The sequence below is a fragment of the Pan troglodytes genome, chromosome 10 (genome assembly GCF_028858775.2).
Source record: "Pan troglodytes isolate AG18354 chromosome 10, NHGRI_mPanTro3-v2.0_pri, whole genome shotgun sequence".
Taxonomy (NCBI): Eukaryota; Metazoa; Chordata; class Mammalia; order Primates; family Hominidae; genus Pan; species Pan troglodytes.
The window spans coordinates 23,043,170-23,061,887 of NC_072408.2; the positions used below are offsets into that span (position 1 = coordinate 23,043,170).

Below are 18,718 nucleotides of genomic sequence, written 5' to 3' on the forward strand. Positions count from 1 at the left end.
ATAGTAGGGAATAGTGTGTAGTCTAAGGTTATATATTGTTATATGATTATATATTGCCAAGTTTTAAGCAATCGTCTAGCACTTACAGGCAAATCTCTCTTAGCCTCAGTTTATCTGTACAGGGAGAAAAGAGTTCTCACAGATTTTTTTCAGGAAAAATCTCATAAATATGAAATACCAAATACTTTATGGAAAGGACTTAATTCACAGGAAGCACTTAATATTAGTGAATATTATATATTGTATCAGTGATTCCCAAGCTTTAGGATTCTGTGGCCAATAGACTTCAAAATGGGGGAGAGGAGATGGAATGGTCGGCTTCTAGCCAACTGAGGCTATTAAAAAAGAAAAAATAATTATCTAACACCACGATCTTTATAAAACGACATTTTAAAATTCAAATTGGTAGTGAACAACGTAGTCTCAGAATGAAGGAGTGTTCTTTAAATTGAATAAATTTAGCTTCATAAAACACTCAGTAAAATTCTTATCTTTTTTTTATTTTACCATGAACTAGGAATTGGATGTTCTATTAGTCTCCCTCCAGTTCTAAAATATTTTGACTCTAATATTCACAGTTTTTCATAGTCCTCCCTGCTCCTACACTTTTCTCCATCTGACCTAGAAATGCTGGCTGACAGTTTGTAGTCTAAGTGGTTATTTACCTAATGAACTTGTGAATAATTGCTCTTAGAAATCATAGGAGTAGAGACTATATCAAATGAAATTTGACTGGATAAAACAGTAGGCAGTATAAGAAAAGTAGCAAAGACAGCAATATACACTCATTCATCTAACAAATATTTGTAGTCTACTAATTGCCAACTACTGTACTAGATCCTACATATGATGAACCAAACACAATTGATCTATGCCCTTTGGAACTTAAAATTTGTTTTACTCCTATCTCCCAGGACTGGTAGGTTCTTAGAAGCTTCACGATAAATATTACGTATTCCTAGAGCTTTAATTTTAATTAAAGGAGGAGTGAGGGTGGGAGGATAATTAGGTAATTTATTTGGCAGTTTAAAATTTCCATTGAAAAACATCAATGAATAGGAATAGCATGCAAAATTTACATGGCTTAAAAAATACAACATGTAATACTTTAAAAGCAATTTTACTCTTGTAAGAGTCAGTTTGGGCTATGGCTCCAGATTGGCATGCATAGTTTATTTTCCTCTGCTTCTCGTTTGTGGTTCTTTACGTTTAGTTTGCATAAACATTGTTTGAAGAAATATTAAAATTACAGATTCCAGGGTCCTAGATATTCTGATTGAGTAGGGCTGTGAGGAAGCCCAGAACTACTTTAGAAAAAGCTCTTGGGTGATTCCCATGTAGTGGTCTATAGCTCTTTCTTTGAGGGGACTTGCCTTAGGGATACTTCAGAAGTTTCATAAGGCAATAAATTTAAAAGGAATCTTCACAAAATGAAATATAGGAACATTTCTCTGTGAAAGAAACTCATTTTTTGCATACTATCCCTGCTGTCTCTCCTAATGTTGCCAAATTAACATACTTTTAAACTGCAGAGATTAATTTGAGATTAATACATTCAACAGGTCCATTTTAGAAAAAGTCCTTGAGAAATTCTTGACTGATACATTGCTAAAACATTGCTTTAAGAGGCTGCCCTAATTCTGATTTTTCAACTAATTTAGGATATCACAATTTAAAAACAAACAAACATTTATGTAATGAATGGTATGGAATCTGGTTTGGAGTTGTGTTTACTTCTAAAAATAGAATTTCATGTATTGCCTTTGTATCTTCTAGAGATGTGAATGATCTCCAGCCAGAGACCACCAGTAACACACCTACAAGTGGACAAAGTTGTGTTTATTGACATTGTAACAAGGGACAATGCTTGCCATGGGCACCTAATGTGAGGTGTCTCAGTAAGAGGATGTTAGAAACAACATAGGATTTGGGCCTGTCGTAGGTGATTTGGGGAAAGTTCAAGGAAGGATCTGGACTGGATGATGGTAGGAACTGGTGATAATAGTGCATCTTAATTCTTATCTAAAACATAGGAATGGAGTGAAGCTAGAACTGATTGGTAAAGAAGTCATAATAGCTAGGATAGGGGCTATTTGAACAATATTCATGGTTTTCTATTATCAGACATGATTATGATTATGTTTTTGTTGATTCATTGTGGTCACAATGGCCTTGGCTGATGCTGTGCTGTGAAATTGTATACGTTTAACCAGGGAAAACCATGGTCCAGTTGTGAGTTTCAGGCCAGCTCCAGGCTTTCAGGGCCTGCTTTTCTCTTTTTCAAGGTTAATATAAAAAAGAAAAGTGCTATAGTATGTATGAGTAAGATCTACACACATCCGAAACATTCAACAGTGGCTGTGTGTGGACAAGGCTGAAAGCTCAATGTAGAGGAGTATACAAATATTACTATTCCTATTTAAAACAGCTCAGTAATTACTGTGTGAACTTGACAATAACATTAACAGCTTCCATTTTTTAAGCATCTACTGTATGCCATGTTATGTACTAGGTGCCTTGCATACATTCAACAGCTTTGCAAGGTGAACATATTTTGATCATCTCTACTTTACAGGTAAGTAGACAGACTATTATTTCCAGAACTGCCAAGTTACATTTATTAAATGAAAGAGCTGGTATATTAATGGGTTCAGCTCATTTTGAGCCCACTGTATTTCCACTATACCAGGATGCCTTTCTATTCAGAACTTTGATGTCTAAAGTTACAGCAATGGAGATAAAATACATTATTGGCAGGATTGTTCAGAGACTCCAATGCTATCATACATCTATATATGATGTATGAAAGCACCTAGCACAATAACTGGCTCATGGTAGACAAATCATAACTAACTGTACTGTTTTCATAGCAGAGGTGCCTCTAAACGTGAGTACAGATAAGTTAACTATATTGAGATTGTGGAGTGACTCGACGATTTTAACCTCTTGGTCACAGAGAAATCAGGCTGAAGCATTTTACCTTTATAGAATCATAGTATATTGAAGAACCAAGAAATTGTCAAGGTCTTCTTTACAGATGAGAAAAATGAAGCTCAGAAAAGCAGTTAATTTGCCCAGGGTCACACATTTAATTATTGCCCGAGCTTGGCTAAGAAACCAGGTCTTCTGACTCCTAAGCCCTTGCCTTCTTCAGGCCACATAGCTGCTTCTTTTCATGATGTGTAGATTAGAAAAGTCAGTGTGCCCCGGGGCCCTTGATTGCACCTTGGTTTCCCTAACAAGGATATGGGATCCCTGCTGACATTTCAGATCTTAAGTTGCAGAGCTCTGCACTTGGATCTTCTTCCTTCTTGTTATATAATCTTACAGTTAAAAGTTTCTAGGAATATTTTTATTACGTGCAATTGGCAACTTCAGTATGTTTTAAAGGGTGTTGGTAGCATTATTTCCGGGAGCTACTTAGCGCTCCGGTTCGGTACCTCGTGGAGAAGACGGGGGAGGGGAGCAGCGAGATTTCCTTGCGGAGCAATAGGCCTAGGGTACAGACCTCGTGGCCCGGGCCCGCGACTCCGCCCCGGGAGCGGGCAGGGGCGGGGCGAGCGCTCCAGCTGGCGGGAAGGAGGAAGGGCCGGGTGCGGCGCAGAGGCGGGCGCCTACCAGCCGGCAGCTCCGGAGCTGCCCGCGCCATGTCCGCGTACAATCGGGGCACCGAGCTCGGTAAGGGGCCCGCGGGGCTCCCCATTCCCTCTCCCTCGCGTTCAGCGCCGCCGGGACTAGCGCGGGGCCTGCTGCCGCCCAGTGCCCTGGCTGTGGGTCCCCGAGGGGTTTTCGCTGGGGCGGGAAGCAGTGGCGTCTGGTCAGCCCTCACCCCAAGTAAAGGCCGAACCCGGCACGTTCGCGCCGCTTGTCTTTGCACCTAAGCTTTTACTCTTGTGTGCGGAAGGAGTAGGAAAGGGTTAGATTATTATCTTCCTGCCTTTTCGTTCACTCTAGCTCGCTGGTTGGAAAACCCAACAACCCAAAAAACAAAACCCAAAACAAACAACCCCCAAGCAGGTAAAACCAGATAAAAACCTTCTTTCTCCTCCTTTTAATAGAATACTTGTGTAATTTAATGCAGTATTTCCGTAGATAATTTTAACCGTAACCTTGAAGTGGCCGTGCTCGTGGAAAAGTTGTCAGCCGTCTGTGCTCAAAATGTAACACTGCAGATTCATGGGATTTTAGAGTTACAAAGATTTGTTAAAGTACCTGTGTTGTTTCCCAGTTTTCACCTTTTTTTATATTGTTCAAATACTGGCAAGAAACCTTAGTTCAGATTTCTTAACATGTGAAAAATTTATAATTCAAACAGCAAAACCATGATCAAGAGAAGGTTTAAGCGTCTCGTTTAAGTATTATAGCTTGGATATCTGTGTATCCAGGATCTTTAACTTCTTACCTGTGTGACTTCGGACAAATTAATAACTTTGCGCTTAAGTTTCTTCATCTGTAAAATGGTTATTGTAGTGGTAGTTACCTTATAAGGCCGTTAGGAGATTAAATAGGATACATGTAAAGTAGTTTGGTATATTGTGGACACCTAGTAAGTCTTCAGTATAGATAGTATGAGTATATGGAGTTATGGTTTTAGGGGCTAATTTTGAGAAAATTGGCTGTAAATTATATGTAACACATATAGGTAGGTCCTTTACGCCCTCCTTAAAAGTGACTGGTACTTAAACAGTCTGCACTTCCAAGAGGTGTTCTGGATTTTTTGTCGAATGGTAAGAGAGTAAATCTATCATTTTAAAGACAGTTGATTTACTAACCTGGTTGATTTTGTTTTAGTCACTGTCCTCTAGCTGATTATGTTTTAAACTCTAGTCCTATCTCTGGAACGTGGTCTTTAGTAATAACGGCATTATTTCTTAGATTGGAATATCCTTGAAGGTGGTGGATATGGGGCAAGTTTGGGGTGGTGTCTTACCTGGGTATTCCCAGGAATATGACCATGTGACTATGCATACATCAAGGATGTGCCCTAAATTTCCCAAAACTTAGACGTTTTAAATTTTTCTTTCAAAAAACATAATTGAACCATTTTTAAATTTATTTATTTGCAGTAATTAGAATCAATCACTTCCATTAATTTGTTGAAAAGTAAAAGTGTAGACATAAATAATTGCCAGGTAGAACAATAGTAAATGTGGTTTTTATGCAGCTATCGAAATGATCACAGCTTCGTATTTATTATCTTATTTGTTAAAATCAGATTTTTTTCCTTCACGGGTATTAATCCTTAATCCAAACAGGTTTAAACTGAAATGCTAAAATAAGTTATTTGAATTAGGTACTAGGGAAAAAAATCTTTCAGTATTAATTTATGCAGTATATTAACTGATGATTTTTAAAATAGTTTTCTAGTTGAAAGTCTTTTTAATAAACATCGTAACTAATTTCTAAAATAAATTAACATTTTTGCTTCCCTTTTCTTATTACAAAAGGAATTCATGGTTATTGTAAAAATTCTAGAAAATACAGTTAGCACAAAAATGTTGTAGTATTATTACTAGTCCAATCACTGTTATTTATGATTTGGTGTATGTACTTCTAGTTCATAGACTTAAAAAAACATTGAGTTCCTTTGAGACTAAACCTGACCCTCATGATTAAAAAGTCTTTAAGGAAAACATTGGCATTTGGATGTATGAAAGATGTTTTCCAAATAGGGAATGTACCCTGTAGCTTTCATATTAGAGGATGGGGCCCAGCATTCTGAGTTTTAACAAATCCTGTGGGTAGTACTGAAGCATACCCAAGTTTGAGAACCAATGGCTTAATGATCTCCAAGGTACTATCAAGTTTTGTACCTAGACTATTATGCCCTATATAGTCTATTAAAATGTACAGATATTCTTCTATTTTATTAGATGCCACTTAACTATTGCCTAAAATGCAGGTGTCACGTGGGTAGTGATCTTTCTTTTGTTCACTGATGTGTCCCAAGTACCTAGAATAGTGTTTGGTACACAGAAGGCCCTCAAAAATGTCTTGAGGCATGGTGGCTCATGCCTATAGTCCTGGCACTTTGGGAGGCTCAAGGCAGCCGGATCACTTGAGATCAGAAGTTGGAGACCAGCCTGGCCAACATGGCGAAACCCCATCTCTACTGAAAATACAAAAATTAGCTGGGCATAGTGGCGCATGCCTGTAGTCCCAGCTACTTGGGAAGCTGAGGTACGAGAATCGCTTGAACCCAGAGAGTGGAGGTTGCAGTGAGCTGGAATTGTGCCACTGCACTCCATTGGGCAACAGACTGGAGACAGACTGTGTCTCAAAAAAGATAAAAAAAAAAAAAAAAGAAAGAAAAAGTCTGTTGAATGAAGGAATGAATTGAGAGCTGCTTCTTACTTGGGGGAACTGGGGAATCTACCTGGTCCCCGTGTGTGGTTGCATGGACAGATGCTGTGAAGCTTGGCACCTTCTTCCTCTTTGTAAGTATTATTAAGATTCAGTTTTGTTACATCTGTCTTCAGAGATATCTCAAGAAGCCTATAAAGGATGTAGACAGTGTAACTTCCTTGCAAATGTTATCTTTGGAGGCGTCTGGAGAATGGGGGTGTTATTAGATGACTTCTAAGGATCTCCCTGCTCTGTCTCTGTGTGTCTGAAAACTCTTCTGTTCAAAAAGCAACATTTCAAAGATATCTGAAAAATAACCATGATGGGATTTTGTATTTTTTTTTGAGACAGAGTCTCCCTCTGTTGCCCAGGCTGGAGTGCGGTGGTGTGATCTTGGCTCACTGCAACCTCCGTCTCCCAGGTTCAAGCAATCCTCCTGCCTCAGCCTCCCGAGTAGCTGAGATTACAGGTGCTTGCCACCAAGCCCGGCTAATACTTTTATATTTTTAGTAGAGACGGGTTTTTGCCATGTTGGCCAGGCTGGTGGGATTTTTTTATTTTAAGGAGCACATTTATTTAGGTAGTTATTGAGTACCAATCTGTACTGGGTAGTATTACCCTAGGCTGGGGGTACAAGATAATCAGGGATGGTCACTGCCTTCACAGAGCTATTAATCGGTCTGGTTCAGGACCTGGACATAAAGCTAGAGCTACAATTAAATGCAAGTGTGATGTGCAATTATTTTTCATTTATTTTTGTCTAAAATTAGATAGATGTACCTAGACTGTGCTTTAAATGGGTTGTGAAAACAGAATGTCCTGGTCCTTTTGCGTTATAATTTTTAATTTCCTTTTAAAAGAACCTATGAATTAGGGATTTAGGGAGCTCATTTTTGGCATTCCTGCTGAAGTATAACTTGGGTACAGAATGTTTCTGATTTGGGTGATGGTGATTTTCCACTGCAAAGTTAACGTTTAATTTTGGGAATGGATATTTATTTATTTATTTGTTTATTTATTGTTTCAATAGAGACCATGTGTCAGTATGTTGACCAGACTGGTCTCAAACTCCTAGCCTCAAGTGATACTCCAGCCTCTGCCTCCCAAAGTGCTAGGATTATAGGCATGAGCCACCGTGCATGGCCTAGAATGGCATCTTAAACCTCAACAGTAGGCAAAGGCTATCTGTTTGCATAATAATTCTTCACCTTATTTGATACCTACTCTGTGCAGACACTGTGCTTAGGTGCTGGGTATAATGATAGTGTCAACACAGAGCTCTAGCTACTTGTAAGGCACTATGCTGAATGCTTGAAATTCTCATTTAGTCCACAATGGCCCTGTGAGGGGATAGCATGATCCATGTTTACACACGAGCAAACTGAGGTACAGGGAGTTTTAAGTAACTTGCCGAAAACCAGTTAGGTATAGCTAATGTGGCAGAGCCAGAATTCAAGCCCAGGTGATCTGGTGCTAATAATGCTACATGCTTAAACAACCACACTGTATCGACTGGTGCTAAGTGGGAGCACTACACCCTGATGTCAGAAGAGTCAAATAGATAACTGGTGAATACTGTTGATGTTACTCTTTTAGGTTTGATTTGTCTGTTTAAAACATAAAGGTTACTGTTTTATTGCCATAATCCACATCTTAACCATTGCAGTTTGTTTCAGAGAAGATGCAATTTATCCTGAGGGAGAATGGAAAAGTCCAAACTTTGGTAGATTATGAGAGTAGGGTTCGATGTTAGTGAAGTTTTCAAGGATGGCATGTCAAAACCAGACTTCCTCAGGAACTGCTTCATGTGGATATACTGATGAGCCTCAGAGCATCATGTGATGGTGACCAGGGAGTGACCTCAAGGTGAACAGAGTGGGGCTTTTCTTTGTGTGTGTGTTTGTTTTCGTCTCTTGCAGTTTTGTAAAACGTTACCTTTCATACTCCAGTCTTTGGGCTGGCCTTAGCTTCTAGGTTTAAAAACCAATACTGTTTCTTTTTTTTTTTTGAGACAGAGTCTCACTCTGTCACCCAGGCTGGAGTGCAGTGGCGCCATCTCGGCTCACTGCAACCTCCGCCTCCCGGGTTCAAGTGAGCCTCCAGTCTCAGCCTTCTGAGTAGCTGGGATTACAGGCATGCGCCACCATGCCCAGCTAGTTTTTGTATTTTTAGTAGAGATGGGGTTTCACTGTGTTGGCCAGGCTGGTCTTGAACTCTTGACCTCAGGTGATCCACCTGCCTCGGCCTCCCAAAGTACTGGGATTACAGGCATGAGCCGTCGCACCTGGCACAATCCTGTTTCTTGATGTATTCTTTTAAAAAATGTTTAAAATAAGAGATGGGGTCTTGCTGTGTTGCCTAGGCTGGTCTTGAACTCCTGGGCTCAAGCAGTTCTCCCTCTGTGGCCTCCCAAGTGGCTGGGACTATAGGCTGTAGTCACTGTGCCAGGCTCTTGTTCTTTAGGTTAAAAAAAATTAAGTAGAAATAGTGAAGTATTTGATAATTTTGTTAATTTAGAGTGACTTTTTTGTCCCGAATTTCTACATCTGGAGTTTCTCTTAGTAGTTTCCTGAAAAATAGAACTGGAATCTCTTTAGCTGTAAACAAGATAAACAGTTTAAGGAATCTATGGGTTACAAGTGAGAAGTGACCTATTACACCTTACAAAGTCCTCATATTTCTTTTATTGAGATAGAGGCCTTTAAATTTTGCCTTTAAGTTAAAAAAGTCAATTCCTAGTGAAAAAACAAAAACAAAAAACTAAAACATAAGGCAGTGTATTCTTCATTAGGTGGCATATGAAAATTTGACTCTAGCTCTTAGCTCAGGTGGTAAGAGAATTAAAAAATTTTTAGATTTCTGCAGGGAATTTCCCAACTGGAGTTAACTTGAGGTTTCTTTAAACAATAAAATTGATTTGCGTAATTTTAAGTTAATGTGGGTTTTATGTCTGAATCTAATTTTTTTCTCTTTAATATTTAATACTTAACATACATATGTTACTTTAGATTTCATAGAGTGCTTTTCTAACATAATCTCTTTTAATTCTCCCAGGAATCCATTGTGCTAGGCATTATCATTCTCATTTCATGGATGAGAAAACTAAGGCTCAGAAAACACAAGTAACTTGCTTATTATACCTCAGAGCTAGTAAGAGTTGAGGTCAAGACTCAAATGCAGAACTTCTGATTACAAGTTTTTTACCCTTTGCTTTACACCAACGGTCCCGGACCTTTTTGGCACCAGGGACTGAACTGGTTTTGTGGAGGACAGTTTTTCCACAGACTGGGGTAGGGGTGGGTGTTTCAACAAGGTATTTCTGGCTTATCTTATAATTTCCCTTTCCCAGCACCAAAGTCAGCCAGTTCTCCAGGGAGCATTTTTTTCAGTGGATAACGATACTGAGAAGCCAAGATCTGAGCACTAGGTATGCTCATTGTGATGGGTGACTCTGTTCCCAAGGCCCTCAGCTGGCAGAGCTGAAAAATATATGTACTGTATATACACACACTTCTAGATTCATCTACCTATCATCTCTCTGTATCTACATAGTGAAAACCATGATTTCACACTAATACCACCAGTTCTGGTCCAACACCACAGGATTTATCCCAGTGTTCTCCCTTTCCATATTTGAAACACTCCACATGCTTCCCCTGGCCCCAGCAGACGTTCTTCTCACTGTTCTCAGGCTCTGACCCCTGAGCTGGGCCTCCCTCCTGTGAGGCTGCCTTCCTCATCCCGCTGGTGCTTGGTCCCCCACAGCAGGCTGCTGCCTACACAAATCTCCCTGTTACCTTAGTGTGGGGCTGTGGAGCTCTGTGCCCGGCCGCCTCTCCTCCCTCTCTAGGTGGATACCCTCCTTACCCTGCTTGCGCTTCCACTCCCCATGTCTTGCTTCCACTTTGTGCAGATCCCCTCCTTGTTCTGATTGGACTCTGGGCTACCCCATACTGTTTGGCCCACTCTGGGCCATAGTGGTGCCCCCATTTCAATCTGGCTCAAATAACTATGTTGTTCACCTCCTCTTCAGTGCCCCACCCCAGCGGTTTAGGACAATTGTTTGGGAAGGGGAAGGGGGCCAGAATAATTTGTTTTTTTAATTTTTAAAATGTAAATATATAAGAATATTTTAAAACCCTTTATGTGGAGTGCCTGCTGTTCCTGGCACTTGTTACTTGCTGCTCATGGTCATGGCAGGGATGCCAAGGTGAGCCTGACTTGGTCTCTGCATTCCCAGAGCTCACAGGCAACTAAGGGAGATGTTTATGTAAATCACCACATAACGGCATGTTAAAACTGACAACAGGAACGTGGTGGGATTGGAAGGATAAAGACGAATTCACAGACGGTCCAGGGAGGGTTTTTTGGAGAAGATGTTTCTGACGGAGTAGTTTCTACAAAGGGACTAGCAAAAGCAGCCTGGCATGTTTCATTAACTATAGGAGCTCAATTTTCAGGTATCTAGTGTAATCTTCTCATTATACTATAATGGCTAAGAGTAATGTTTTCATGAAGAAAGAAAAAAAAATCCTTCATAGCCTATGTATGAAATACATACACTGAGTCAATAATTATGTACATTTTAGATTTTAACTGGGGCATCCTTTTGTGAATGCTAACTACTTTGATTTTACCTTAGAAGTCTTTTACTTTTTGCTTGTAAGCATAAATGATGAGGCTGTCTTTTATTATTGTGATACTGTTTGATAAATAGAAAAACTATAAAGTAATAATTTGGTTTTGTTGTATAATTAAATAATTAAAAGTCCTCTGCGGTGCCTGCTAAGTTAAAAAACATTTTTTTTTAAAAAGCATCTAAGCCCGGTGGATTTTAATTATTAGGAAGGAAGAAAAACTTCAAGCACTTATTTAAAATGGGATGCTTCTGCCAGGAAAGAAAGACTAGTAAATGAGACAGCAGACAGAGCCCTTGAGGATGCGATTTAAACATGTCACCAGAAATTGTTTAAGTGGAGAGCTCTGGCCCTTTTAAAACACTGTCTGTCACTTGAGGATTGGGTCACCTTGAAATGTGTTCATCTTTTGAGTTAAAGGCATAAAAAGGCACTTTGAAATTTTTCAGTTAACTTTGGTGTGTGTTGTGTGTGTGTCTACGAATGTACTTCTCCTCAGCCTGCCTCAGCTGTAACAGTGAGTTCCCTAGAAACCAAAGTGGTTGCAAGGGAAGGATAAATGTTTAATCTTGGCTCCAGCAAACTATACAGATTTTTTAAATGTTGAGACACTCTGGCTGCAACTTCTGGCTGTCTTTGTATAGTCAGGCCTTCCTCCCGCAAAGCAAAGTCTAAGACAAGAGTAGCTGCTGGTAGTTATTTCCTAAAAAGGTGCCACTTAACTGGTGTCTTTGTTCTTTTGGAAGGTGGTTAATGATGCTAAGGTCTTTAAAGTCTGGAAAAATATCCAGATTAACTGCTCTCATAATCCAGATTCAGATAAGGTTTTCAACTGTCCGCCTAATGGACTGCCCCACAGCCTCAGAAAGAAATGTGTGTGTGTGTGTGTGTGTGTGTGTGAGAGAGAGAGAGAGAGAGAGGAAGGGAGAGAGACAGAAAAGAGATTTCATTCAAATGTCTAAAATTTGACATTGAACTAGGTATCTGGCCTGCTGAAGGTATAGATAGAGACTCCTTATCTGTGATGTAGAGATTCTTGAATAAACATTACCTCTTATGAATATTTCAGATACTCTTTTCTAGGAAAATAATAGTGTCCACACTTATAAGGCTACCTCTTTTTGTTGTTGTTTTTCATGTCATGGAATTTCCTAGCAGAAAGGCATGTTTGGTATCAGTCCAGCCCCCTTCTGTTGTGGGTAAGAAAACTGAGACCTAGGGAAGTCAAGCCTGTAGCCACATGGCTGGTTAGAGGTAGTCCTGGAATGGAAATTCAGGCTCTGTCTATGCTGGTTTAGTCTAGCACGTTGTTTTACCTTCTTTTCCACTAGTTTACCATGAGCTTGGCTGGGCTCTGACCCTGCCTTAGAATCACCTAAGATGCTTGTTAAAAAATACAGATTCCTGAGCCCCACAATAACTTTAATTATTTGTATTATGGGAGCTGGGCGTGGTGGCTCACGCCTGTAATCCCAGCACTTTGGGAGGCTGAGGCGGGCGGATCATGAGATGAAGAGATTGAGACCATCCTGGCCAACATGGTGAAAGCGCATCTCTACTAAAAGTATAAAAATTAGCTGGGCGTGGTGGCACATGCCTGTAACAGTTCCAGCTACTCTCGAGGCTGAGGCAGGAGAATTGCTTGAACCCAGGAGGTGAGGTTGCAGTGAGCCGAGATTGCGCCACTACACTCCATCCTGGCGATACATCCGGAGCGAGACTCCGTCTCAAAACCCCCCCCCCCAAAAATACCAAATTATTTGTATTATGGGGAGAAAGCCCATGAGTCTGCATTTTTATAAGATTCCCAGATAGCTCTTATGAATGAATACTGCAGGGGCAGAACCATGCAGTAAGCTGTGGAGTAGACCCAGGTTCAGATTCAGAGAAATCTTTAATTAAGAGCTATTGTTTTTTGATAAATCTTATGTCATTTTTACCTTAATCTTATTATCTTTATATATCATATATTTTACACTGATAAGCAAAGTTTCTCTAAGCAAATACGGGAAGAAATAAGCCTTTTTATTTGATTGAGATAAGTGAAGAAATGTGTTAAAGTGAATGTGAAGGCATGTTGGAAACATCGGGGTGACGTAGTGAAGTAAGTGCATATATCTGAAAAGTGCACTGTGTCTGAAAAGGGACATACTTTATTCAAATGATGCCAGTGGTTAGTGGAAGGATATAATCAGTGTTCTTGATGATTTTGGAAATTGACATAAGGATATCTTCTCTGTGGTCTCAGAGACTGGAGGAGATAGACCCCTAATCCCATTAGCTGAAGATGTGAGATTAACCAGAAAGAGTAATTCCGTTAATTTTCTGGTAGAAAAAAACATATTCATGTTTCCTTGAGATTATGGATTAAGTTTGTATTTTGGACTCAGGGAAGAAAGTAGGTTGTAACAATTCCTATTGTATTTGGTGAAGGAGCTCAAGATTTGTATATTGTGGTATTTTGAGGGAGATTATTTTTTCTTCAGTAAGTAGCAAGAAACTTAAGTGCTTCTAATAATTTTCCAAAGAGGCCAGGCATGGTGGCTCATGCCTGTAATCCCAGCATTTTGGGAATCTGAGGTGGGCAGATCACCTGAGTTCAGGCATTCGAGACCAGCCTGGTCAACATGGTGAAACTTTGTTTCTGCTAAAAATACATAAAAAAATTAACCGGGCTTGGTGGCGAGCACCTGTAATCCCAGCTACTCGGGAGACTGAGGTAGGAGAATCGCTTGAACCCAGGAGGCAGAGGTTGCAGTGAGCCGAGATCACACCATGGCACTCCAGCCTGGGTGACGAGCAAAACTCCATCTCAAATAATAATAATAATAAATAATTTTCCAAGGAATAAACAAGAAATTTATTTTAGTTTTGTGTCTTTATAAGCAGAGTTTTCCTTTTTTAACTTTTGACTTCTTAGGAGGCAATCATTATTATAATCTCAAAGTCATTCATTCAGCATGTGTATGTTGAGTACTGTGAACTCATCACTGTCCATGTCTTTGTGAAAGCTACAAGAGCAATAGAACTTAGGAGCCCTGCCCTTGAGAAGCTTACCTTCATCAAATTTTAAAATATCCCTGGGGAAGTACACTGCCTTATTCTTGTCAAGGAAAGCAAACTGTGGCCATCATCAGGATATGCACTTGCCCTGTTTGAAATGATTAGCCAGTCAACATTGTATTATTAACCTTTAGATAATGATTTAAAAATGCTGTGGGAAATCTCTTTAGCTAGGCAAAGATCTCATATGGATTTTTATTAGTGAAAACATTTCCATAGATCTGTCTCCAGCAAGAAAAAAATCATAATTTCAGTCTGCAGATGAATGCTATATTTGACTGAGTGTTGCATTAAACTACTAACTAATAAAGAGAAATTTTGGGACACAGTGATTAGCATGTAGAGTCTAGAAAATAGGCATTGATGCTGATAATACTGAAGACTGTCTGAAAGAAAAGCATCCTAGAGAAAGTTCAGTTGTTTTGGTGCTTGACAGTAGTTGTTTTTACAGGCCAAGTTGAAATAGGTATCCTGTGGAAAGAATGTCAGGGAATGTGTACCTGCCCATTTGTGCTTCATTGAATGCATTGTGGTTTATCTGGGAAGGATACAGGATTGGGACCCAGGCACTTTAGTTGTAGATCTGATAGCATCCAACTGTGGAACCTTGCGGGGTGGGGAGGGGCTTCAGTATACTGGCTTGTACTTTCCAAGTCTGTAAAACAGACACACGAGAATGTAGGTTTATCAGTTGTAAGGTTTGTACCACTCTGGTGGGGGATGTTGATAATGGGGGAGGCTATGCATGTGTGGGGCAAAGCTTATGTGGGAAATCTCTGTACCTTCTGTTCAATTTTGCTGTGAGTCTGAAACTGCTCTAAAAAATAGTGGTTTTTGTTTTTGTTTTTAAAAAACAGACACAGATTTCTGAAAACCCTTCTGGTTCCGAACTTCATTGAGTCTTCTGATCATTCCTTAAAATGACCATTTGGTGGAATTGTAGGTCTAGAATGTTCCCTGTGCTTGGAGTTCAGACCTTTTCCTTCCTTCTCTGGCCAGCATAATCTTCTCTGGCTTTCAAGGCTCTGAATTCCAGTGATCAGTTTACATTTTCAGCCCTATCTCTGATGACTAGACACATTATATTTTCTTTTTCTCTAGATGTCTCATGAATGTATACCTTGACTTAAAAATTCTTATGTGAACAGAGCCTTTTATTTTGTATTCATTCCTCTGCATGGCAGAATATTGGTTATTGTCTTCCTTTTTTTTTTTTTTCATAAAAATATCCTGTGAATTCATCTCTTCCCCTCTTCTATTCCCTAGGCTTGGCTCATTCTGTCACACATCTGAATCACAATGGTGGCTTCATAGCTGGTTTCTTTACCTCTGGGCTTTCTCATCTGCCCCTGGAAAATCCATATTTGGTTAAACTTTTTCTTGTTGTTTTTTCAAATAGAACACATTTATTCATCTCCAATTTGCTTTTCTGATTATTTGGTTCCTTCAGAATGTTCTTTCATTTCATGAAAAGTATGTAATCTTACTTAAACAAATTACTGTATTCTCTGTCTTTAGTTGAAGAAAATAATTGAGTTAGTGAGTAACAGCCAAATAATTCTATCCAGAAATATTTGAATGATGTTAGCCAGGTAAGAATTCTAAAGACTGAAAATAGAGTTGTCTATAAAATTCTATTAAAATTATATATGTGGTTGGGTTAGGTGGCTTATGCCTGTAATCCTAACTCTTTGGGATGCTGCAGTGGGAGGATCGCTTGAGCCCAGGAGTTTGAGATTAGCCTGGGCAATATAGCAGACTCCAACAAAAAGTTTCAAAATTAGCTGGGTGTGGTGGTATGCCGCTATGGTCGCAGCTACCTTGGAAACTGAGGCGGGACAAGGTTACAGTGATGATCATACTGCTGTACTGTAGCCTGGGTGACAGAGCAATACCCTGTTTCTAAAATTAAAATGTATGTATATAAAAGTTAAATAATTGAACTCAGTAAATATATTTTTCACCATAGAGATTACAAATACAATATTCTAGAAATAACTTGGATTTTTGAATTATAGAGATCTGTGTTTCCATCTTAGCCCTGACAAGTATGGTGTGACCTTGAACAAGTAATTTAATATCTGAGCTTCAGCTGTTTCCTTATCTGTAAAATGGACCTAATGGCTACCTGGTAGAGTTAGTGAGACTATTAAGTGAGATATATAATTAAATTACCTTTAACTTGATGAGTGATCAATAAATGGTAGCCACTATTGTAATTCCAATCGATCCTATATTGTGAAAATACTTGGCTTTCACCATTTCACCTCCTCCCTGAAGGCTTACTTGGTCTCCTCTGCTAGACATTTCAACACTGATCTGCTAAGATACTTTGCCTTCTTTTATGGTACCTACCAATTTCAGCCTTGTGTTTTTATGTTCTAATGCTGCCTTATTAATAGGCTGCTTGAGGGTAGGATCTGTGCTTATCGAGCGTCTGTATCACTTATGTCACCTTGAACAGTACTTTTCATAATGTGAAGACTTGTTTTCATCAGTGTTTGTTGAATGAATAAGGAAGCATTGCTCCCCTTGTCTGGGAAGTTACAATGGCCTTTTACTGCCCGGTGTACCAAGCCCAGACACTTCATTCTCTCTCTCTTTGAAGATCCTGGGTCATTTGGCCCCATTCCTGTTACCCTCCCACCCCCCAGCCCCAACCCCTTTGCTGTTGTCAGGCTGTCTTGGTCTTTGTTCTTTGGGAATGTTGGTCCTGTTTAGAATGCCTCTTGATGTTATCTGCTCTGCTATTGGAAATTATCCCTAGCCTTGAAGGTGAAGCTTAAATTCCTTCACTTTCATAAACCCTTCTCTTATTCCTCTTGAGTTTTAATGCTTAATTATTTTTTTCTCTGTAAATTTTCTTCTTACTATTTTGAACACATGCCCCTTAACACCAAAGACAGTAACTAGAACATTAAAAAGGCCTACCTATCTGTAAACTTTGGAGAACGAATCATTGTGGCAGCTTTACTCTTTTAAGTGTGAAAAAAAAAGATGTTTAAAACTTGAACCATCTGGGAGTGAAATTGTTCTAAAATTAAGTATCTTTAAAAAATGTTTTTGCCTAATTGTAAAGGTATACATAGATTACCTTTATAACTTATCTGTAAATTATCAAGGAAATTAAAATTCACAGATTTTCAAGGAAATCAGAATTGCCTAGTATCATCTCCTGAAGAAGTAGAACTTTGAAGGTTTAGTCCCTGTGGGAGGTGCAGTGCAATGGGGAGAATTTAATCATTTTTGCTGACTTAGAGGACCTTACAAGCATCAAAGCTGCTGTGTTTTCATGCAGTGAGGCCCTCATCAACTCCTGAGGCTTTTTTTTTTTTTTTTTTGAGACAGAGTCTTACTCTGTCACCCAGGCTGGAGTACAATGGCACGATCTCGGCTCACTGCAATCTCCGCCTCCCAGGTTCAAGCAATTCTCCTGCCTCCCAAGTAGCTGGGATTAGAGGCGCCCACCATCACACACCCGGCTGATTTTTGTATTTTTAGTAGAGTCGGGGTTTCACTATGTTGGCCAGGCTGGTCTCGAACTCCTGACCTCAGGTGATCCGCCCGCCTCAGCCTCCCAAAGTGCTGGGATTATAGGCGTGAGCCACTGTACCTGGTCAACTCCTGAGGCTTTTACAGCCACTTTCCTCTAATCAAGTGGCCAGTACTGCTCTTCTTTTTTGATGCACTGTTTTTTTGTTTTTTCTTTTCAAGATGAAGTCTTGCTATGTTGCCAAGGCTTGTGTCAAACTCCTGGCTTCAAGCAGTCCTCCCGCTTCAGCCTCCTCAGTAGCTGGGACAACAGGTGTGTGCCACTGCTCTTGGCTCAGTGAGTGTATTTTGATATAAACTTTTCAATTCCTCCCCTGTGATCAGGCTCTCATTCGTCTATCATAGCAATTTCCACTTCAGATATGCTATTTCGAATATGCAGTAGGCAAGAAACAAGAGAATCGGCCGGGCACGGTGGCTCACGCCTGTAATCCCAGCACTTTGGGAGGCCGAGGCGGGCAGATCACGAGATGAGGAGATGGAGACCATCCTGGCTAACACGGTGAAACAGCGTCTCTACTAAAAATACAAAACATTAGTCGGGCGTGGTGGCGGGCGCCTGTAGTCCCAGCTACTCCGGAGGCTGAGGCAGGAGAATGGCGTAAACCCGGGAGGCGGAGCTTGCAGTGAGCGGAGATCGCGCCACAGCACTCCATTCTGGGGCGACAGCGCGAGACTCCATCTCAAAAAGAAAAAAAAAAAAAAAAAAAAAAAAAGAAGAGAATCAAGGTTACCAGAATTGTGGGTAAACTAACAGGACGATGGTTCTGAGTGGAGTTCTAGCAGCTTTCAACAACTGGAATTCTGTAAAAGAATTCAGCCCTCATGCCTTAGGGCATCCGTTATATGTAACGAATTAACTCTCCAGTGTGTCTAGAAGGATACCAGTTCTTCACTTGGAGAACTGAGGAAATAGTTGTTCTTGAGTGTTTTTGTTTTGTGGTTCAAATGAGAAACCTTTGTTGGAAAAGGCTGCTGGGGTCCTTCTGAATAGTCAAGTACATAAACTATCTGCTATGTCTATCATGCTAACACATGATAATGATCAAGTAGTTACATAATAATATAATTGATTTTGTTAAAGTTGGTTTACTTAAAACATTTTGAAAGGGAGATGCTCT

At 39.9% G+C, this 18,718-nt stretch overlaps 1 protein-coding gene across 1 annotated transcript in view; it reads left to right on the forward strand.

Moving 5' to 3' along the window:
* Nucleotides 1–3,530: 3,530 nt before the first annotated feature.
* The window catches only part of DERA (deoxyribose-phosphate aldolase), a 125,033-nt gene continuing 109,845 nt past the window's right edge, over nucleotides 3,531–18,718 (forward strand). Inside the window, exon 1 of the mRNA XM_520770.7 lies at nucleotides 3,531–3,678. Coding sequence (XP_520770.3) covers nucleotides 3,648–3,678 — 31 coding nt within the window. The 5' untranslated portion in view covers nucleotides 3,531–3,647. The remainder of the gene's footprint in view (nucleotides 3,679–18,718) is intronic.